Genomic DNA, 23,216 nt, shown 5'->3' with positions numbered 1-23,216 from the left:
CACCATAATATGTTGGGGCCCAAGACTAGTCAATCATAGAGTCGAGGAAAACAAAAAAAAAAAGTTAAGCAGATGAGAAATATATCACAAATAATTGGTTTACTCAAGAAAACCAGGATCTCGCACATCAAGAAAACAAGATCTCTTGGTTTTGTTCCCTACTAGAGTTAATTGGTGATAAAATTTGTTCTCTAGCGGACTTATTTAAGAACAATCCAGATATTAACCGATCGAAGAGCAACGATGTTAGATCCTCACACTGAGATATGGAATCCACATATCTAAAAAAAGTACAAACACTTTGCAGAGATCTTAAGAAGATAAGAACAGATCTTCCGATTTAGAGTTCACAAACAGAGAAACCATAAATTGACTCAAAGAACCCTAGATTTCAAACTAGTATGTAATAATGTGAATTTGGAAAGTAATTAATATATGGATGGAATGGCATTATTACATAATTTCTATTTTCACGCCTCCGAGCATAATATATGATTATCACTTATGAAGTGTCCTCTTCAATGTTTTGATCCTGGTACCACTGTGTCCTGTCCCTGACAATAGGGTGCTTTTCTTTGGTTCTCCTCAGTTTCTTAGATACCACCCCAAATGACTGTGTGAGTAAATTTGAATCCATCGTCTGTTCTTTTGCAATTTTGACGAGTTGGCTCTCATCATAAATTTGCTGTATTTGGTTGACAAACTTTTCTTTAATCATCTCAGACTTCAACTTTGATTTTTCTATACAGTGGAAACCAAACATTTTATTATTGTCAAAGAACTTTTCAGTTGCAGTTATGTTAATCGTTCCAAACCCAACCTGTATAATAGTTTCTGCTAGCATTCAAGATGGGACCCAGCTCTGCAACAACTTGCGCCCAACCTGCGTAATAGTTTTGTTTTATGAGTCCAAAGATTTTAACGTACTCTATGAATCTACGATCTGAGGTGGTACACAAGTAACACACACAACACAGTTGTTCAAAAAAAAAAAAAAAAAAAAGACTGAAAGCACATATGTTCTTCCAATAAATGTATGTATGCATAAATCCACCAGTTTGTGTGCTTCTTCATGAGATAAAACAAAGAAAACTAGAAGAAAAAACATAATACTAGATTTTTCCACGTTGGACTAAAATGAAAACGTTAGCGGTTTATTACCAAATTTTCTCATGCGTGCATGGTGCAACTTGTTACCGGCTTTCTCCTGTAACGCTAGCACAGACTCAAGACAAACCACAACTTCAGCCATTGAAGGCCGTTGCTTGGGATTTCTATCCAAACACCAATCTGCAATACGTGCAAACTCCTTTAAACATTTACGCATGATTTCGTCCTTTATATTTAAATCAACTATTTGCTCAAGCCTATCTTCTTTGACAGATTCTTGAGCCCATCTTGCTAAACCCCAATGCTCCTCTCCAAGACTTTTATCCACTGCTCGTTTTCCACTAAGGACTTCAAATAAAACTACCCCAAAGGCATACACATCAGACTTTCTAGTCAACCTACCTGTTGTGAAGTAGTCTGGATCTAGGTATCCAAAAGTTCCTTTCACAACAGTATTTACATAAGTGGAAGGTTGATTTATTGGACCTAGTTTGGACAAACCAAAATCTGAAATCTTAGCATTCCAGCTTTCATCTAACAATATATTAGAGCTCTTCACATCGCGATGTATAACTCCATGCTTTATACCCGTACCAGTGTGAAGGTAATCTAACCCACGAGCCACCCCTATACATATTTTGAGTCGTTGCACCCAAGATAAAGGAGTCTGCAAGTTGTGGAGATGATCTTCAAGTGTTCCATGGGGCATATATTCGTATGCGAGGATCATTTCTTCCCCATCGTTGCAATAACCAATCAGAGGCACTAAGTGGCAGTGTCTTAACTTAGTGAGAATCTCAACTTCAGCCCAAAACTCTGTTTCTCCTTGTTTAGAAGTTGAATCCAGCCGCTTGATGGCAGCAACTAAATGAGTTGCTCCATTTGTGATGGTTCCTTTGTAGACCATTCCAAAACCCCCACGCCCGATTACCAATGACTCATCGAAGTTTTTGGTTACAAAATGAATCTCGGAAATTGTAAGTTGACGGAATTCTTGATTCACGGCTAAGGATGAGGAGCATTCAGCTTCCATACCGGTAGGAAAGAAGATGTACTTACAAATATGAACTAGGACTAGGATTTGCAATGCATTTCCACATATATGATTATATACTGATAAGCATTAAGGTCATGTGTGAGTGTGAAAGCATTCTTGATTTTCAATCGCTGATAATAGTCAAAAAATACAAATTCAAATACATTCAATTCATTCAACTTTTTAAAATTAATTAATAGATTATTGAATCGAATTTTACTTTCTGTAGAATTTCATCGTTAAACATCTACAATATATTAACTTTTAGCGATATTCAATAAACTCATCCCACATCCTTTTTTAATCATTTCAAGTTTATTATTATATGTATATCATTTTATAATACATATATTACTATACATAAATTTCAAATATTACATTTTATAATACATATATCACCACAAAAACCATTTTTTTTCTAGAATCCCTATTCTAATAAATGAATAAGTTTATTCTCCTATTTACAAGTATCAAAATATTAGAAATCTTCATTAATATTATATGTCACGTATCATGTCATATGTCAATCTATTACTTCTTCTTTTCAAAATTTAAAATTTCTCATTCTAATTACATTAAATTAATAATTGATTTTTCATTTAAAATTTTATATTTTAAATTTTACATTCTAATTACATTAAATTAATATCAAAGGGCTTCTAGCCCAACGGTATTAGGTGGTGTCCTTTCTCCTTGAAATCGAGGGTTCAAGTCCCGTGGTGGACATAAGTGGAATTAGGTGTTAGTTTAAGAATAGATTATTATATTTGTATTTTCCGGTTCAAAAAAAATTACATTAAATTAATAACATTAGATTGAAAAATAAAATAAAATTAATATATATTATAAAGTTATATAATTTTATGTATTTATTTAAATCAACGATTATAATTTTATATAACTAAAAAAATATCTCTTAATTAATATTTTTGGAAATAATTAATTAATAATTTTGAGTTTAATATGAAAATTTAATTAATTTTATAATCGTGGTTTTCACGGGTTATAAACTAGTTTAAAATAAATGACCGCAAACATGATAAACATTAATATTATCATCTCTCATGCAGTCACTAATAATGGACATCACTTAAGACAAGCAGGATGAACATCATACTAATCTCTATTTAAGATAATTATGATGATAATCGAGGTGTTATCATTGAATAAAATTGATGAGTAAAATTTTAACTAGAAAATCTTACTAGGAAATCTACTAAGTGAGGTAGAGATGAACCTTGAAATCTACTAAGCGGGGTAGTGATGGACCTTCTAATTGTCTTTGTAATATATGCATGGAAGACCATCAGAGAGCCCATGACACCTGGATGTAAGACCATATAGAGAATCCATGGCTTTCCTATTAAAAGACCATGGGAGAGCCCATGGCAACCGAGTGTAAGACCATGGGGAGAGCCCATGGATTTCCTATTAAAGACCATGGGAGAGCCCATGACACTTAGGTGTAAGACCATATGGGGAGCCCATGGCATCCTGGAGTAAGACCATGGGGATGAGCCCACAACATCCTTATATGTTTATATGTAAGACTATGTGATTGATATGGATATGTGATTGACATGGTTTATGTAGCTGTTACAGCTAATATGATATGTGTTATGTGGATTGTGTGTGGGTATACTCTGGGGGACTCACTAAACTTTGTGCTTACGGTTTACATTTTTGGTTTCAAGTATCATCGATTTGGAAATAAAGAGCTCGAATTGATCGCAGTGCACACACCAATGATTTCCGCAATAAATGATTTTGGGATAAACTATGATAACTGTTTTGCTTGATGATGATTTGAAATGTTTGAAATAAATGGTATCAGTGTTTTAGCAATATTAAAAATGAAATTTTCACAGTTGATTTTTCGGTCGTTACAAGTTGGTATCAGAGCCTTGGTTTGAGGGATTTAGGGAAACCTCCGGGTGTGTCTAAACTCAAACTGAGGATCTGTAAAGCTTTCAAAAAAATTTAAAAGAAAATGCTTTCAAGGAAAAGGTTTTCTAAGACAAGAAAGGGTATGGTGCATGTAATCAATCAAGCTCAAGTAAGTTTCCCCAGAATACCCACATTTGCTACCTATTATGATTGATTATGAATATGTGAATCACATGCTAGTTAGGGCTATGGGAGATGCTAGTAAATGTTGTATGAGCTAGTAAACTTGTGTTCTAGTGTTGAGTATTCAAAAATAGTTTGGCCTGATATGTGGTGCTTGTAGCCATGAGAATATTCAATGCCATGCTGGAATGAGAATGATAAATGGTATTTGTAATTGCTATGTGTATGCTTTCAAAATTGTATACGGTTAGGATCTTATAGCCTTAGAATAATTGATTGACCTTATTTTCTGTTCCTTGTCTGGTTGTGGTTCTAGGGTAGAGTCTATTATTTGACAGTCTATTAGATCATGTTTTGTGTATAATTTGCATGCATAAGGCAGCCGACAACGAAGGTGGTTGTGGACAACATGGGTCGTGGTATATGGGCCGAGTGTTCTATGATATTTTGTGGATCAGAGATTACCCAAAGGTAAGCCAAGGATGAGATTAGTGACATGGGTTACCTGATTGTGAATTGGATGTATATATAGAATTGTTTGATTGGAATATGTTGGTTAGTTTTCCGTTGTCTGAATGCTGCTTGCTTTGTGATTTGTGGGACTTCTAGCAATGTGAGCTAGCTACCAAGTGAATATGCTAGGTCACATGTGGCACAGGCCGGATAATCTCAAAGTGATGGATTTGGCCATATTGCGCATCTCTTGTTTGAGTCTAACTGTTCTAGGATTAAGTCTGTTACTCAAAGGATTATCTAATCTCTGTTGCATGTGGCTATATTCATAAGGTAGCTAGTTGACATTATTAGGGATCTTTCAGCGGCTAAGCACTGGGTGGGTTGGGAACCTAGGAGAGCCTAGGATATGCTCCAGTAAGTTAGTGGGGTGATTCAGTGAGGTTGGGGAACCTATGAAAGCCTAGGAGGTGCTTCGAGGGATATTGTGTTGCCGTTTAGCAGGCATTTAGTATACCGGTGGAGTATGTGACTTAGAGGATTCATGAGGATTATTGAGGAAAGTATGGATAGGTGTGGAATGTACTATTGGGCCCGTACTACTGAAAGCACAGGATCCATACTCGAATCAGTGAGAGTCTTGGAGAAGTTGAGAAGCTTATGGGAAGGAGAATTATTGGTTATGCCTTATTCGTGGGAAAAGCTATTTTGTATATTGAGGATGTGCGCACATGGGTAGGACTGGGGCTTGGTCCCAGCTTTGGTGGTGACCAGTTAGTGGAATGACTGCCAGGATTTCGAGTTCGCCTTGGATCTCTTGTATTAGGTGGCAAGGGTTGATTGTGTGATTTATTGCGCCTTGGGATTGGAAACTATGTCTTGGGAATAGTTTATAGCCAGATTAGAGCAGAGATTTGTCCAACTACTATAGTTCAGCCGTTGGCGATTAAACCGGTGAGGGTGTCAGGGTGCGAGACCCTGAATGGTATGGATCTCAGAACCAAGGATGGGAGATTGATTAGGAGTACCTCAATGAGAGAGGTTCAGGTCAGGTGAATTTATTGGAGGGTCTCGGGCGGAGACCTAAGAGTTTGGATCAACATTTGAGAGGCCAGCAGGGTCAGATCCAGTGTAATGTTTGCAGAAACTGCATGGTGAAGTTTCGTTCCAAGGGTTTAGGTTGTCACTGGGATCGGAATAAGGTGTTTCATCAAGTTCTCAGGGTGGTCGAGGTATCACAGAAGGTGGTCAGGATTCCCTCGGATGTTGTGGATATGCTATCTTCGGCCATTTCCGGTGGATATCGAGTATTTTTATCGCTTGGGAATTGTGATAAGTTGGATTGCAGGTTGATTTTCTGCTTTTTTCTAGGTTAGCAAGGGTTGTCAGATGTCATTCAGCATGTTGATGAATCTTTGAGAGATCTTCAGACGGATGTACCTCGTGGAGCGGAATCCGTGTGTACCATGATTGCTCCGAGTCGTTGTTGGAATTTGTTCAGTGATTTGGGTTGCTATGGGTGTAGCAGGTTTTGACACGTTTTCAGGGATTACCCACAGGGGGAAGCCCGTTATATTTTTTTCGATCAGATGGGTGGAAAGGAGGTCGACCGTTCAAGAATTAGAGAGGAGCGGTAAGTGCATCCGCTCTGGCTATTTTGAGGATCACCATTGGACGAGAGGGTAGAGCCATAGCCTAGAAGAAAGGGACCCCACTTTGCAGGGTCAGATTGGGAGATTGGAACTCCTGCAGGCAAGGGTGCAAGGTATGTGCCTTTTGCCTCCCCACCAGCGCTGCCGGTATCTAGTAGTAGTCATTTTTCATCAGCATGCATAGGTGTATCCTTGGATGTTATCTCTGGTGGTGGTTGAGTTATACACACCTTCAAGAAGAGCTATATGCCATCTGCATATTGTGAATTTGGGTGGAATAGAACGGGATCATCTCCCGATATATCGTGGATTTTCCAGCATTCGAGTGTCATTTTGAGTATGGTCGGAGTTGGTTCAAGGGTTCGTACGAGGGGATTGTGACTAGGTTTCAGTAACCTTAGTAATTATATTAGCAAAACCCCTCAAATTTGCCAAAGGAGAGAGAGAGAGAGAGAGAGAGAGAGAGAGAGAGAAGTTTTCGTTGAAGTATTGTAGGAGCATCCGACCTTTGGACTCTGAGATCTGAAAGTGATATTAGTGTGAACAGCTAGAGTCATTGGCAGTGTTGGGACACAATATGTGTTAGTTGGTTTTTGAAAATTATGTTGTTTTGGAAGGGTTATTCATGGTGTTCTAGCTTTGGTAAGCACCGGCCGTCAGCAAGGTGAACATTGGGACGTAATGAGGATTGGAAATCCTTCAATTTTTGTGCGTCAGGCGGAATTAGTTGAATCTAGGTGGGGGAGAAACATCCAGGTATCCAGGACAGAAGCAAGGGTGAAAGTGTTGTAAGACTATAGGGGATCCGTAGCATTCACTAATGTTCACTTAGGGTGAAAGTAATGCAAGACTACGGGGTAGTCGTAGCATTCACTAATGGCCAGTTAGGGTATAGTGTTGTAAGACTCCGATCAGAGTTAGATTTTCTCGACACTTTTAATTTTTGAAATCATTTGGTCGCGTATTTTCTAAATACACTAACCATTTTAACTTTTTTGATTACCTTATTTTCGACTCAACTTTCCATATTATCCTTAAATATGGGAAGTTTTTGTTTTTATGAGTTGAACCTAACTACTATTAACAATTAATGACAACAAATTCTCAATTCTTACAAAGAAACATGCAATGTCTCTTGTTAAAGGTACCATAGTGGAAAATTATTCAAAGTTATGGTCCTATGAGGAGATAAAAAAAGTCTAATCCAAGGTCAACAGTCAAGTTTTCTGTGAACTCCATGCCAACTGGGAAAACTTACTTTAGCGGGATATATATGTTTTGATGCACTAAATTAGGGTTGCAGAAGTGGTTGTAGAGGGATTATAAACTTGGATGGGTGTTTTTTTTTAAAAGGAATGTGTATTGGTTAGTTATTATGTGATTTTGGGAGGGATGAAAACAATCATATATACCCAATAGCTTAGGTTGTGGTTTGTGTTGAAAATAAAGATAATTAGAAATGGTTTCTAGAAAATCTAAAAGAATATATGCATCTTGAAGGTGGGTATGGTAGGACATTGATGTCGAATCAACATAAGGTATGTTTGTGTTCATTATGCCACGCTTTATGTTTTAAAATTATGAATACTTTGAAACAAGAAACTTATAAGAGTCATATGGTGTTGATTTGGAAAAGAAAACATGTACTTGTAGGATATGACAACTAAATGAGTATGGTTGTGTACATTCAGTGACATCCATTTCTTATGTAAATAGAAATTTAAAGGAATTTGTTGATCCTTTATATCATGCTTGCATATATATGAACACCTACAAGTACTTAATAGGAAGCATGAATGGGTGTGTAATGTGGCCCCTAATAGACTACATAGAACCATTGCTACCACTAAAAAGGAAGATGCCATAGAGACCCACTATAAAGAGAAAGAGGGACAATACGAAGGTTAATGGATCACACATAGTATCAAAGACAGGAAAAAGGATTATATGTGGTGTTTTGTCACACCCCAAAACTGAGAACGGCGGAAACGTTCTGGGGCGGAGGACGTCATGTAATGTATCACAAGAATGTAAAGTAGTAAACAAGCAACAACATCATCCATTGCATTAATAGTATAAGTTTCAAGTACATGTGTGTTCTTTCATAATATACAACAATAAAATGAATAATCAGAAAATAAGACGAGTCTGGATTGCTCCGTCTTCACAAAACCTGGTCGTCGTACCTGTCTATTTGCGACCTGAGAATACAAGTTATTTTGAATGCGAGTATCAGCCAAAAAGCTGGTGAATTCATAAGTATTAATGTGTTTTTGATTTGTAAAAATTGTAATGAAAGACTTGATATTGTTCTAAAAGAAAGTTCGTATAAGTGTGGAAATGTTTGTAAGTAATCAAAACCGTTTGGTAAACCCTAGAAATCCCTATGATTCCTATTAGTATAGATGAAATCTTCTACCAAGACCTAGTTGTTTTGAAAGTAGTCTTCTACCAAGACCCGACTGTTTGACAATTATTATTAATATAAGAAATTGTATCCTTTGGTACTAGGATACTCAAATACGATTCACCTCATTGGTTATGTGGATGAGTCACAAGATAATGGTAATAATATAACTAACTTACGTATTATCCCTTTATACTAGGATAACTAACTTACGTATTATCCCTTTATACTAGGATAACTAAATTACGTATTATCCCTTTATACTAGGATAACTAACAGTGTTAACTTTAGACATCCATAGATGTATATTTACCTCTGTTGCTAACAGCTGGGTGTAGGAATAGTTAATCCCTTAAAGTATACCTGTAATGGTATCAACCGAAGACATCCGTGGATGTGCATTTACCTCTGTAGCTAATAGAGATTCTAGGAATGGTTAATCCCGTAAAGTATCCTTTGGTACTAGGATATAAAGTCCAATCTATCTCGTCGATGATGTGTTTGTATCACAAGGTAAAGATAGAAAGGAGAACTATATAACAGTATCTAGACATATAATATGTAATAGTAATTTGCCATATAATGTCTATCTAAAAGTATTCATGTGTAAGTATTCATGTAAGAGTATTCATGTAAACGTACTCATGTAAGCGTATCTATGTAAGAGTATACCTATAAATATATCCATGTAAGAGAAATCTCTGTAAGAGTATCCCTTCATATAGCAAGCAGTCTAGACTCATGAATGAACTGACTCTGGTGTAATTTCTTGTAATAGGAATAATGTTTTGTATCCCTTAAACTATTCCTATAATAGTTTACTAGAATGTAATTAATGAGTGTCCAAGTAGATTTATACACCCTTGCTACCCAAGAGCATCAGAATAGAATTAACTGACGGAACATTTATGACTATATATGTACACATGATATATAACTAATATTTAAACGACCTTCGGACGGGTACCTGATATCCCACCAGACCACATCCAAATCGAGGAAAAGGAAATAGGGTGGATAGTCTTCCTAAGTCTTTTAAACATTTCTTATATAACTATACATATAGAGGCATGCAATTTATAATATAAAAGCATAAAGAAGTTTTGTAAAACCGTTGAAAAGTCTAATAAAGAATTTGTGACTTGATGTTAGTTTATAAAACGATTGAAAGTATTTTGTTTGATAAGACAGTTTAAGTACACAGAAAACCACTGTTTGAAAACACCTTTGTAACCGAGTTTGAAAGGAAGCTTACAGTGTGTTAGACAGTTTGATAAAGAGCTTTAATCATGTAAAAACGTTTAAGAAAGTCATTTGAAGTAATATGTTTAGTAAAACTACTAAACTTGTAGTAAATCCATTTGTATACTAGTTATAAATCCCATATGATTGATTTATTAACAACAAGTATCCCAAAATATTGACGTTTTTCGTGCCAAAATAATCGTATATTTGTTGTACCAAAGATGGACACATATACATACAGTATAAGCAGAGTGTTTGATTCACATATATATATATATATATATATATATATATATATATATATATATATATATAACAACACTTTTCGTTTCAAAAGTTATGATGCTATCGTGATATATTTTTCATACGAAAGTTTCCCTATAATTGTTATCAATCACATATGATTCCGTTGATAAAAAGCATATAATGAACTTTATTATATAATACACGACAATAATCGAGTATTTTACTTGTATCCCCCCCCCCCCTTAAAAGCATATAAAAGTATTTATAAAACATTTAAAAGCGGAGTTTATAGGGGTATGAACTCACTTGATTGATTGAAGAAAGCGTGACGAAAACCGAGCAGAACTTCTACTCGAGAAAGCGGATCTCTCGAGATTCTAGGGAAATCTCGGGAGTCTCGGGAGTGTAAAACTTTCTTCCCACCTTGGATATGAAAACCGGGCCTTTGGGATGACTCCGAGGGTTGAAACGTAGAGCTTCGGCGCGAGAAAGGAATGAAATTAGCAAATATGGCCGGCACCCTCTCATCTCTATTTATAGGGGTCTGAGAGGTCTCGTTACGCGGGGCGTACGAGAGTACGCGCTGCATACTCATGCGTCATGCATGAGCGCATCCTTGGTCGAAACATCGGAGTGATGTGGACGAACCGAAACCTAGCATCCGAGTACGCTGGGCATACCGGGGATCGGACCGCTGACTCGTTCTTCGGATAATACCGAGCCTTAATTAAATTTATGTTTTAATTAATTAGTAAACTTCAAAAATTCATATCTTTCTCATACGAACTCCGTTTTCGACGTTCTTTATATCCACGTGAAGGCAAGACTACGATCTACAACTTTCGTTTAGACTCCGTCGGCTTGTTTTGACTTTATTTTTAATATTATATTTTTAATAGGTCGGGACAGGAAAAGTATGTTAAAGTTCCATAGCTTCTTCATCCGACGTCCGTTTTCGTCAGACTTTTTACCGTTGCGCTAGTATTGTTGAGCCTTTCGATTCTCATTTAGATTGTGTTGGCTAAAAGTCTCTCAATCTCTATTTCGAGTTTTTAGCTGTCTACTATTATACCTGTAACTTAGAAAAATCACAACTTCCTCATACGAAGTCAGATTTGGACGTTCTTTTTGTGTACGTTTACGGTTTGATGATATCTAAAACTTTCATTTGGATACCTAAGGCCAAAAACTATTGTATTGAAACTTCGCGTTTTACGTTTATCAGTATTGTCGGTTTTGCCGAGAATCTTCGATTGGCCATAACTTCTTCGTTATAACTCGGGTTTTAGGGTTCTTTATATGTATGAAAACCTTGACACGATTCCTACTACTTTATTTAACCCAAATAAGATTCTAGGAAAGTTCAATTTTTATCTATATTTGATTGGTGTTATATTTCATTGTCTCGAAATATCGGGTTATCACATCATCCCCCCGTTAGAGGGAATTTCGTCCCGAAATTAGAGTTTAAGCAGAATTGATACTACGCTACGGATAGAAGTTTTATTTGATCTTTGCGTTCCTAAGTGAATTCAGATTCCTCGCATGGCCTTCCAGCGAACCTTTCACTATCGGCGAACGACTTTGTTTCTTTCGTTGGCCTTACTGGTGTGATAACTCTTCTTGGTCGAATGCATGTTGGATGTTTTGTGGACTGTGAAATTAGTACACCTTGTACCCTACAAGTAGTGTGTCCAGATCTTCAGAGCAATTATCGTTGCTCCTGACTCGGAATCATGTGTTGTATAGTTAACTTCCTGTGTCTTAAGCTGTGTTGAGGTATAGGAAGTGACCTTTCCTCTTGCATAAGAACAAAACATATTCGTACTTTGTTTCATCTGTCTCTCTTGTCCCGATCGGCGGGAAGAGCATGTGTTTCGATTCTAAGTTTATTCGTATGGCAGCATGATCACTTGTAGTCTTAAGCAGTCTCCATCCTGAAGTTCTTAATAGAACTCATACCTGGTTCATCAATTACAGTTTCGCGTATACGAGTCGTATATAATTAAGGTTGAAAAGGTAGTTGAATAAATGATTCTTCTTTAAGCCCAAAAGAAGTTAAAGTGGAATCATCAATTCTAAACCTATAGAACCTTGATTATATACTACCCCTATGTATACATTCTTCAATGATAGATCAACAGTATGGGTCTTTGGATTGAACTTGACGTGCTGTACGAGTGGTAATTCGGGGAGGTTTGCTGAGTTTTTCTTCGGAAGGATAAGAAACATGAGGGACTCTATGCATGAGTACCTCGGAGTTCTGGAATGACGGCTTCACCGATTTCGGAGAAAGAGATGTGCGCACGAAACTGGTATTGTAAGGATTGAATTGAGTCAAGTTGTACGATGATCAGACTAACTTGGAAATAAGGGCATTAGATTTGATCATAAGGGTGTTACAGACAAAAGACAACAGTACAACTTTTAAAGGAGTTATAGTACTTTAGTTTTACTATAAGACTATTGCTGCGAACAAAGTATACTACAAAAGGCAAGTATACGCAACACGAGCATCCCTATACCGAAGGGATCCCACAAAAGATAAGAATCTAGTTGCACTAGTTTTAGACATGCTTTAAAAAGACATACATAATACTGACGATTGTAAGTGAACCTATACGATAGTAGGGACCTTCGTTGCTTCTTTCCATTCTGAGGTCAAACTCCTCCGGATTCGCCGTCGTCCTTCTCTGTTGGGTAGTCCCTCTTGAAGTGTCCCATTACACCACCTAGATGGCATATTCGAGAGATTTCGACATTGGTGTTTGAAGTAATGTGTTGGGTCCGAGTCCTGGAGCAATTTGTAGTATGTCCGTTCTTGTTGCATTTAAAGCAGTGTAATGGAAGACAACCACCCAGATGATGGAAGCTGCACTTATTGCATTTCGGTAGGTTTCCATCATACTGCCGAGCTGGTGTAGGGATAATTGGGATACCAGAAGAGATGGTAGTAGGAGGTACAGATGTCGTGGCTGCGAAGGTTGCCACATGTTGTTGTCTTTTGCTCGCCGCTTGGGGTGATTTTCCTTTACTTTAGCCCAAAACTTTCGTTTGTTATTCTTGGGCTTGGGATTCGGGGTTTTGTGGTATTTTGTTGCCCGTTGAGGTATTTTATTGTTACTTGGATTGGAGTTATTGTTAACAATCCCGCTAACATTCACGTTGTTAGCGTTAAGGTGCGTCAAAACAGCTGACACGGTAGCCGAGACTACAGCTTGAAAGGTAGCTGCATCAATCTGAAGAGTTAGTGTTTGGTTGATGGGTTGATCGTTTTTCTTCGGCAACATGATTCTGTTGCATGGAAAGAAAATGAATTTGTGAGTGAGAATGGTTGAACATGGATGTACTTTGATCGCTTAAGTAAAGAGTAGAAGTATGTTCTTGAAGTTTTGACCTACATCTCTATGATGCAGTCCTAGTACAAATTACAAGTATGTTCATGCTAGTTTGACCTACATCCCTATGATGCAGTCCTAGTTCAGAGTAGAAGTATGTTTGTAGAATGGTCTTTAAACGTTTATCGTTCAAGCCGAGGTATTATAGGTTGGTGGATAATATGATCCAACCTTTAAAAGAGGCTTGAAAATGATTTTGGAGTTAAATTACCATAGTCCAATAACTTGACTAGATGGGGTTTCAGATAGACTCCAACGGTAGTAAAAAGGAAGGTATTTGAACAATGAGTAACATGGAAGTTAGTCGACTTTCGATATCATTGATGTTTAAAATGTAATAGGTTTGGGGAAATTGACCTTGTTGTAGGTCATACATCATATTCGGAGTAGAAAAGTATTTGACAGCATAAAGACTTAACTAAAAGTACTTATAGTACAAGGTAGTCACATAAAAAGTACTACACAGAACATAGATAGGAACACGGTTCTTTAAAACAAAGAAGGAAGTAAGGTATCTCCTACTGGCGACGGTCACCCCTATGGTGAACCCTTAGTTTGGTTAGTTGATGTTTCATATCAAGCAGGTATCTCTCGTACACCCTCTGGCGTACTTGGAGCTCTATGATTTCGGCTCGGGTTTTAGCTAGTGCTTGCAGCAGGGTCTCATGGTTTCTCTCAGATCTCTTACTGGTGATCAAGGTGATTGGTGTGAATGGTATGCATTCTTGCATTGGCATTAACCTCTTTGATACGTTGAAAAGTCGTCCTGCCCTGAATTTCGTTTTGGGAAACTCTACGGATTATGATTTGTAGAACTCTATCTGCTGAGATTCCTTCACTTGAGTGGTAGAAGCTTCGGTATCCATTAAATGACATAGGTTGATTTTGCTCTTCACTCCATGTTTCCAAGCATTCTACCCAAGGAGGCGTCGGGTCATGAAGAGCTGGACAAGGGTTAGGGTTTGAATTGGGAGCTACTAGGGGTAGGTTCTCATCCTCGGGTTCGGAGTTCTCATCATCCGAAGGTCTTCAGCATGGTGATCATTCAAAAGGGAGTGGATGATCATTCTTTGGTTCTCCTCTGAACCATCTAGCACTGCCTTCGTTCGGGAAGTACGGGTTGTAGTGGGGATGGAGTCTAGCCATGTTATCTACACAGTTATATGAAATCAAAACATGATAGACTTTCGAATAAGTGAACTCAACTCCAAATTCACAAGGAACCGGGGTAAAGCAGAATTTCACAAATTCTAAGTCTATGACATTCTAGTTACAGATAACCTTAGTATATCCACTTAGCAACCATCAACTTAGTAATGAAGATCCTTTTTAGTTCTCAAGTAAGTAATTATAGTAACACAAAATACTCCTATAGTATTTTATACTTAGGTTCTGTTATAATGTTCTCATTGTGGTAGTGTTGGTAAGTTTTTAGACTTGTTGCCACATCACAACCATTCTTGGGCATATGCTAATCACTCCTCGGACCAGCATAGTTGATCAGGCTATGCCATTCCCAGGACTGACCATACATCCCCGAGCTTACCTGTGATATTCAACACTCATAATACTTTTGCTCTTGTCTTTGTGACACGGATTTTAGTATGAATGCAGGCACGTATACTTACTTAAATATTTTATTATTTAGAAGTATAAACTCTAAGTCAGAGTATTTTTAATCCCATTGTATTTATAGTTAGTATATCTTTTATGGGTTGATATACTCAATTCACTATATCTTTTATGGAAGAAATTTCGGGTTGTCACAAAAAGGGAAAAGGGTTGAAGGTGAAGGTGGAAGTGGAAGTGGTGTCAAAAAGGGAAAAGGTGAATGAGTGGTGTGAATAAGAAGAATGGTCAACAACAACAACGTACAATCAAGTTAATGAAAAAGTTAGAGAGGATAATAAAGAAGAAGTTGGCAAAAAGGGTTGAGGGCAAAAATGGTAAATGAGATATGTCATCTAAACCAATGGACTTGGATTAAAAGTGTTTTGTTTATGGAGTATGTTTGTTAGGGTTAGATGTCTTTCTTTCATGTTTGTTATGGTCTTGTTAAGTTTGTTAGTGTGTCCTTAAAACACTAAGTAATGACATGAATGAATGAATGTTTGTCGTTGTAAGACAAATATAACAACATACTTTGACATAACATGGATGCTTGTTTGTGATTGTAAAACATATATGGCAACGTACTTTAACATAACATGAATATTTGTTTGTGATTGTAAAACATATATGGCAAAGTACTTTGACATAACATGAATATTTGTTTGTGATTGTAAAACATATATGTCAAGGTATTTTGACATAACATGAATGTTTTTTTGTGATTGTAAAAACAAATACGACAAGGTACTTTGATTGTACAAACAATGGTACAATCCACATGAACAAATCAATCAACAGTTAACAAAACAGTTGGTACTACGACAACATTAGTAAATACTAGCGGACATCATATGAAAACATTGGTTAATAGCAACTAGATTTCATTTCCTTCATCAAAGTGACCATACATTACAAATGAGGTTATCGTGTTACCAAATCCTCCCAAAAGATGGTTCTGAAATCCCTAACATCGTCAAAACTCACCACTGATCCAAATAACCAATAAACATCGCCTAAAACGCATAATCACCAATAACAAAACATACCCTAATACATACATATTATACTAGCAGATGGAGAAGTTAAACAAAAACAAACAACCTTCGACAACCCCGAAAACGCTAAAATCGCCATCGTGCTACCTACCAACATAACTATACCCACCAAAATCCCTACCCATATCATTCGACGCAACCATGAACCCCAATCATTGACACCACTGCAACTCCAACAACAACTATTACGATCACGATCTTTTTCAAGTTCACATTTCCTCTGTAAACTCTCCTAGCTGTTGTCGCATGTCATCTCTCATTTCCTCAATCTGCACTTGTGTTTCCATGGCGTGAAGCTCGTCAGTTGGTATGTCCAGGTCCGATACATTGAAACCACCATAAGAGACGTTTTGTTCTAAGCCCAATAGTAGCCAAAAGCATAAAAGATCAAAATTAGCTGTATTAAGCAAATGATACGATTAGGGTAACAAAGTGGGTGGGGAACACTCGTTTAGGGTACCCTTCAATTTATAAGGAGGATCATCGAGGATGACTTGGCAAACTTGGAGACAAAGATTAGAACAGTACTAGTCGATTCACGTTCCACTGTTAAGACCACATCATCAAAATATCATTTAAACCTTTTACAATCTGTAAAAGAACATTATTAAACAATCATATCAAGAGTTAGTTTTGCTAATGTGCAAAAAAAAAAAAAAAAAAAACCAACCACAACAAGTTGAAGAGCTAACATGACATTAGCCCGAACTAAAATTAACATAATACGATCCAATTTGCTATGCAAAAGAGGTAGGAGGATAATCACAAGGGATAAAGGCAAAAACCTCTTGGAAATGTCGTCTCTAAACCGTGTCTGACAAAATCAACCCTGTTGCTGTCGTAAATCAGAACCTTCCATTCTCGTCAAACCAAAACCAGATCTGTTTTCTTCTCTAGACTTTCCTCCCTAAACGCCCCTTTAGATTTTCCATCCCAATCTCCCCCAGTTTTGCAGAAAGATCGATGGGTTTATCATTAAGCAGCAACAGAAGAAGAAACAACCATTATCCCCATCAACACCCACCTTCTGCCGACCCTTATTCTGCACCACAATATATTTACTCTGCTCCTCAACCGCCACTACCACCGCCACCGCCGCCACCACCGGCACTCCCACTGCCCACGCCCCCAGTGTTCCACCCCTACGATGCCAGTAGTTACCCTAATAACGCCTTGAATGTCAGGCCCAATTTTTGGTCTTATAGTCAACAGCAAGCAAATTACAATTACGGGTGGGCGCCACAAATGCGTCTACCTTCAATGATGCCGGCTCCACCACCTCAGCCTCCGCCAGCGTATGTCGAGCATCAGCAGGCAAAGAAAGTTAAGAGTCATGTTAACGTGCATAAGGATACATTGAAGGTTGAAATCGATGAGGAGAATCCTGATTGTCATTTAGTTTCCTTCGTGTTTGATGCGATGTTTGATGGGAGGTTAGTAATCCGTGTAAATTTGCTACTACTTTACTGTGTATTCTACATATAGCTTATGTATGCCAATGATCATGCATTATCTTTTACATTTGATGAACAATTGTGTTAGAAACTTCGATGCAACCAATAACAGGATCGTATCACTGTTAGGCCTAATTTGGGTTGTCAGTGTAGAATTGTGCAATTGTCTAAATAATCTGTAATGGTGAATAATCCACTCTCTAGATATTTATATTAGAAATTAAATTATTCAACTGTCTAGATATGATATAATCATGTTATCTACCTCTTGAAATTAGATCAATGTCAAGTTGTTGTCTCATTTCATGCATTTTAGTATCTCAGTTTAGGTCTACCTTACACTACACTGAACTAAACTAGGGATCTGTTTCTTCTTTTCTTAGATAAATGATGTTTAAGAAAAAGTTAAGTTGTGCCCAACACACTAATGGAAATGAAAGGAGAAAATAGACAAGGGTAAATTTGTAAAATATTAAGACTCTCTCAAGTCTCAAGGGGACAAAAAGTGTAAGTATCTTGAGATAGAGTTTCAAGACAATTATATGCTAACAAAATTTTATCATAATAGGTTGTTTTTCGTGCATTCAATTATAAGAGTAACTTGGGTTTATGTATTATTTGGATAGATATATATACTATATCTAACAAATAACACTAGGGATAATCCACTATGCAACAATATGGTTTGCTTAGATTCAGCCTTTTCAACTATTTAGTGCACGAGTCATCATTGTTTTATTTTGTAATTCTTTTCAAATGGATAAAGATTTTCATACTTTGTTATCTTTTATGAATTTTTCAAGAACTAGTTATAACAGATATGTTGATGTTAGGATTCTACAACTAGGTTTACAAACATGATTGAATATTATATGAATCATAGTGTGCACATAGAGAATCCTCTTTGAAGTGAAATTGTTCATCATAAAAATGGACATCTGTTAGTTTTGTGATTATATATTTGCCAAATTTAACAAATATCTTCATACTTTATTGGATTTTTGGATTCAACAAGATTAATGTGAAATGTACAAAAACACACATTTTTTTTGTCCCACCTAAAAAGGTGGGATAGGGACTTGCTATTGATCTCTTGTCTATCCAAAAAGACGTGAATGCCCTCATCCTCAACATGGAAAATAATCCTGTAAAACAGGTTTAATGACTTGTAAATAATCTAATCCTTACAAAATTGAGTATGCATTCTGATTTCAGATGATAGATTTCACATAAATGCTTATCAACATAAATTTCAATCCAAAAATATAAGGATATAAAAAACAACCTTATATTTTGTGGTTTTTCCGGATTACACCTCAAATTTATTTTTTGCCTGAAAAAGCCTTGTATTTTTTCATCTTTCCCGATTTGGCCCTTTGTCATTTTTTGCCAAAAAAAATGTAAAATGTAAGGTTTTTTTTCGAGAAAAACTAAAAAAGTTGAGGGTTTATTTGGAAGCATTTAGAAGGTTGAAGGTTTTAAAAAAATACAAAGTTGAGGGCTTTTTCGGAAAAAATGAAAAAATACAAGGTTTGTTTCACGCTAAAAGTAAATTTGAGGTTTAATCCGAAAGAAACACAAAATATAAGGTTTTTTTGAGACTAACCCAAAATAAAATATTCAAATGTCCGAGTAAAAATGACTAAAATACCCTCATGTAAAATCTAAGCAAACAGCCTTCAGTTAGCAACATCCATTCTAGGGACCATAAACTTGCATTCTTTTCTTGGATGATCTGTGTTATCGAATCTTTATGAACATTTTCTATAATAATTTAAAGACTTCAACTTCATCTCTTTCCTTAACTAATTTTTTTTCTTCCTTTTTTGCCCTTGATGTCTACAGCATGACAATCTACTACTTTGCAAAAGAAGAGTCCGAATGCAAGTTTTCCCCATTATACCCCGAAGCATTTCTACCTGTAAAAGTCCCATTTTCAAAGGGCCCCGGACAAAAATTCAGACAACCACCAGGGACTGGAATTGACTTTGGATTCTTTGAATTGGATTCCCTTTCAAAACCATCATCCGGGGAATCCATATTTCCACTTGTAATATGTGCAGAGACGATTTTACCCTTGTTATCTCCCAATCAACATCTTTATGATCCCTTACCAACTACAACCCCTACCCCTACCCCTCACATGCAAATCACACAAGCTGTTTTGGAGAAGAACAATGGGGATGGTTTTAAAGTTAAAGTGATAAGACAGATTTTGTGGATTGATGGAATTCGTTATGAGTTGCGTGAAATCTACGGAATCGGAATTGGACATTCCGATGAGAGTTTTGATAATACGGGGTCTGGAGAAGAATGTGTTATATGTATGACAGAACCTAAGGATACTGCTGTTCTTCCATGTAGGCATATGGTAAGTTCTTGTTGGATTAATTCCCAAAATAATACGACTTTTTTGTTCAAAAAAAAAAAAAAAAAATAGGACTTTATCAAAAAATTTCCCAGTATAATGAATTAATGCGACTTTTCTGCATAAAACCATACAATCAATTTGGATATGATTAAATTTTACGTACTTTCTATATTGCTTTGATGATGAGAGTAGATAGATGAAGCGTATGACTCTTAATGGCTAATAAAGGATATGCATACACAATGTATATTTATTCTTTCTAAATACAAGAAATAACAAAATAATTTGATTTGTTTTAGTATAGCATCCTACTTCCGTTTATTTCTATTAAAATGTTCCACTTTCAGTTTATTCTAATTAGCGCATCCCACTTAAAAAATCAACCAATTATGACATTAAACGCAGAATTTTTTTTTTAATTAAAACATTTAGTTTAAAAAGTCAACCTTATATAAAGAATAATGTTATAATATAAAAAAATGAAGGTTGTATGCTATAATAAAGAAATCACGGAATGTATGTTGCTATTTTCTGCATATGACCTTATAAATTATGCTTCTGTTACATATAATCAAATATGCATATCCTTGTTATCAAATCATGTTATTATAGTCTATAAATAGGGTGGGATACGAACTTGCTCTTGAATCTTGATCTCTCAGTGCAAAAGACATGAATGCCCTCCTCACTTTCATCATTGAAAATCCCCCTAGAAAGTTTGGAGAAATCGAAGAAAAATTAAGGGCAAATTTGTGAACAATTAGGACTTAATGATTACTTGACTTTCTCTATTAAGTCATTCTTTCTGAACTAAATAAAAAAGAAACACTCATATATAGCTTACCAGATTAAGTCCATTAAGTAAAAAATAACCAGTCTGTAAGAATCGAGGGGTCACTTGTTGAAGAATCTACGTTATGTTTTCTTGACCTTTTATTTATTTATTTTGATTTTAATCGTTTTGTATGATTTCAGTGTCTATGTAGCGAGTGTGCTAAGGCATTGCGAGTTCAATCAAACAAGTGTCCAATTTGTCGTCAACCTATCGAAGAACTAATGGAGATCAAAATTAGTACAGTTGATCGTTGATATATCTTTTTTTTTTTTCTTATTAATGAATCAAGAATCACATGTTACAAAGTATATTCTTTTCCTCTTGTCCAATCTTGTGATGTAGTTAATGTTATAATATTTGTGTAAAAGCTGTTATTTTTCTCCTTGGGTAATAATTCATGTATAGATATCAAACCATGGTTTCTTCCTTTTCTTCTTGGGCTTGCTTTTCTTTTTCTTTTTCTTTTCCTTTGATGATGTAACACAATTGATTTAAGTTTGGTATCTTTTTTAAAAACAAGGGTTCAATTGTCAGCCAACTTTGTATGAGTTTTAATTTCAATACGTTTTTTTTACCTGATTTACACATGATACTCATTAGGGATTATTGGAAAAATAACCATTTTTGTGTGTTTTAAAGTCGAGTAAATGAATCTGACCTTCGAAGAACTGCTTATCACATGCATTTGATTGTGATTATTGATTGGATTGTGATTATTGATATCAATGAAACACATTGCAATTTGGGTCCCACACTTAAAAAGTTTGACAAGGACTTATCAGAATTTGTTTTTTTGGGAAAGGACGTGAATAACGCTTTTTATAACAATGAACCTTCAAGTGAGCTTAATCAACAAAAACGTTGCAAGATTCAATAAGACAAATTACGTTTTCTGTCTTATACAAAAATGTGTGACATGAAGCGTATATTGATATATTGTTTGCATAAAAGACATAAATGACATCCTCTCTTTCACAAAACATAGTCTTAAAAAACTTACCAAGTGTCTTAAGGAAGTAAAGTAGTTCACATGACAAGTTTCTTTCTTTTTTTTTTTTTTTTTTTTTTTTTTTTTTTCTTGTTTTTGATTGTGAAAGACTAGTTGTCGCGTTTATGTCAGATCTTAGGAGTTACCAGTTTAACACCACTATACTTTTCATCTTTAAGATTGGAATTTAACCTTTGCTTTATCCTCTCTTTACTCTGTTTGTCTTCTTTACTTTGTAGCCTTTTAGTAATATGTCTATCCTTGTCTGGAGATATTTCAAGTTCATGGGAGAAAGCATGAGTATTGAGTAGTTGAACTTTTATACTTTACACCCCTTAGTACTAGCTATTATCACTTTTACCCCCCCTAGATTTACATTTCAAAAGATGAGGCAATGAATGAGAATATTTAGGGAATCGGGAAACCCATGGGGGCTGACCTAGTAGTCAATCTGTGGGCCCTTGTGTCCAATGTGTCATACTTTTCATGTTCGACTCCGTGATAGGTGCTAAAAGTTTTTTTTAAAGCCATATTTACTGATTAAAAGACATAAATCGTCCCATACTTGTTGTATTTGGCATATTTTCAGTAAGACTTTATTATATGGGTCATGATAATAAATAGGGTCAAACATTATTCAATGATAAGGGAGGGGATTTAAGTGTCAAAGACTTTGTTCCATGGACACCAGTCTTGTTATATGTATCACAATATACGTCAAACACAATAAGTGAAGAGGTGTGGTGGTGAGTTGGTACAAAACAAAATGGGGTGAAAAAGAAAAAAAAATATAAAGAATATCACATGGGGCTATGTCTCCAATGTGTAGGGTATAGAATGTTGGATTGATGAATATTGTAGCGATAAGAATGGGGGGTTATTTTATAATTTAAAATTTGAAAGACAGAAATGAAGGAGAGAATATTTGGCATGGAAGTTAGCACTGGGAGAGGGCATCTGCAGAGCTTTTTACAGAGGTGAGGACAATACAAGATACAAAATTGGTGCAGTAATAATATTGACTTTCTGAGCTTCTTGTTAATCTTGTTCTGCGTATAATTGTAGATTGGGGACCATCACTTGTCTCATTCTTGCCTGCTACATTTTTAGCTTAAAACCACTTCATAACTTCAAAAAAAAAACATGCTTTTCTAAACTATATATATATATATATATATATATATATATATATATATATATATATATATATATATATATATATATATATATATATATATATATACTATTCTCATTCTTATTTCTTTTTTTTTCCAAATTTAATGCA

The 23,216-nt window shown here is 35.8% G+C and overlaps 2 protein-coding genes and 1 long non-coding RNA gene across 3 annotated transcripts; 1 reads left to right on the top strand and 2 right to left on the bottom strand.

Moving 5' to 3' along the window:
- Nucleotides 1–378: 378 nt before the first annotated feature.
- LOC145046114 (receptor-like protein kinase FERONIA) lies at nt 379–2,199 on the bottom strand. Its single transcript, XM_078994398.1, has 3 exons — nt 1,162–2,199; nt 821–883; nt 379–741 (listed from the first exon to the last, which is right to left on the bottom strand). Exons 1-3 carry the CDS (start codon nt 2,141–2,143, stop codon nt 503–505), a joined length of 1,284 nt encoding a protein of 427 aa, XP_078850524.1. The 5' UTR covers nt 2,144–2,199; the 3' UTR covers nt 379–502.
- A 13,893-nt stretch (nt 2,200–16,092) lies between these two features.
- On the bottom strand, nt 16,093–17,206 carry LOC144997047 (uncharacterized). Its single transcript, XR_013659698.1, has 2 exons — nt 17,069–17,206; nt 16,093–16,874 (listed from the first exon to the last, which is right to left on the bottom strand). It is a non-coding gene; the product is annotated as an uncharacterized LOC144997047 (long non-coding RNA).
- A 40-nt stretch (nt 17,207–17,246) lies between these two features.
- Nucleotides 17,247–21,476, top strand: LOC144997046 (putative E3 ubiquitin-protein ligase LUL4). Its single transcript, XM_078956863.1, has 3 exons — nt 17,247–17,716; nt 19,583–20,108; nt 21,084–21,476. Exons 1-3 carry the CDS (start codon nt 17,247–17,249, stop codon nt 21,195–21,197), a joined length of 1,110 nt encoding a protein of 369 aa, XP_078812989.1. The 3' UTR covers nt 21,198–21,476.
- Nucleotides 21,477–23,216: the final 1,740 nt, after the last annotated feature.

This window comes from Lactuca saligna, chromosome 5, assembly GCF_052625555.1.
Source record: "Lactuca saligna cultivar CGN05327 chromosome 5, ASM5262555v1, whole genome shotgun sequence".
Lineage (NCBI taxonomy): Eukaryota > Viridiplantae > Streptophyta > Magnoliopsida > Asterales > Asteraceae > Lactuca > Lactuca saligna.
This window is presented reverse-complemented; position numbering and strand designations above follow the sequence as displayed.

Bases quoted from the DNA above. Each gene is read 5' to 3' on its own strand.
- LOC145046114 (XM_078994398.1), bottom strand. From the start codon at position 2,143: ATGGAAGCTGAATGCTCCTCATCCTTAGCCGTGAATCAAGAATTCCGT. The intron at 884-1,161 runs GTAATAAACCGC...ACTATTACGCAG, and splicing joins TGCACGCATGAGAAAATTTG to GTTGGGCGCAAGTTGTTGCA. The intron at 742-820 runs GTTGGGTTTGGA...TCCACTGTATAG, and splicing joins TAGCAGAAACTATTATACAG to AAAAATCAAAGTTGAAGTCT.
- LOC144997046 (XM_078956863.1), top strand. From the start codon at position 17,247: ATGGGTTTATCATTAAGCAGCAACAGAAGAAGAAACAACCATTATCCC. The intron at 17,717-19,582 runs GTTAGTAATCCG...TGATGTCTACAG, and splicing joins GATGCGATGTTTGATGGGAG to CATGACAATCTACTACTTTG. The intron at 20,109-21,083 runs GTAAGTTCTTGT...GTATGATTTCAG, and splicing joins TTCTTCCATGTAGGCATATG to TGTCTATGTAGCGAGTGTGC.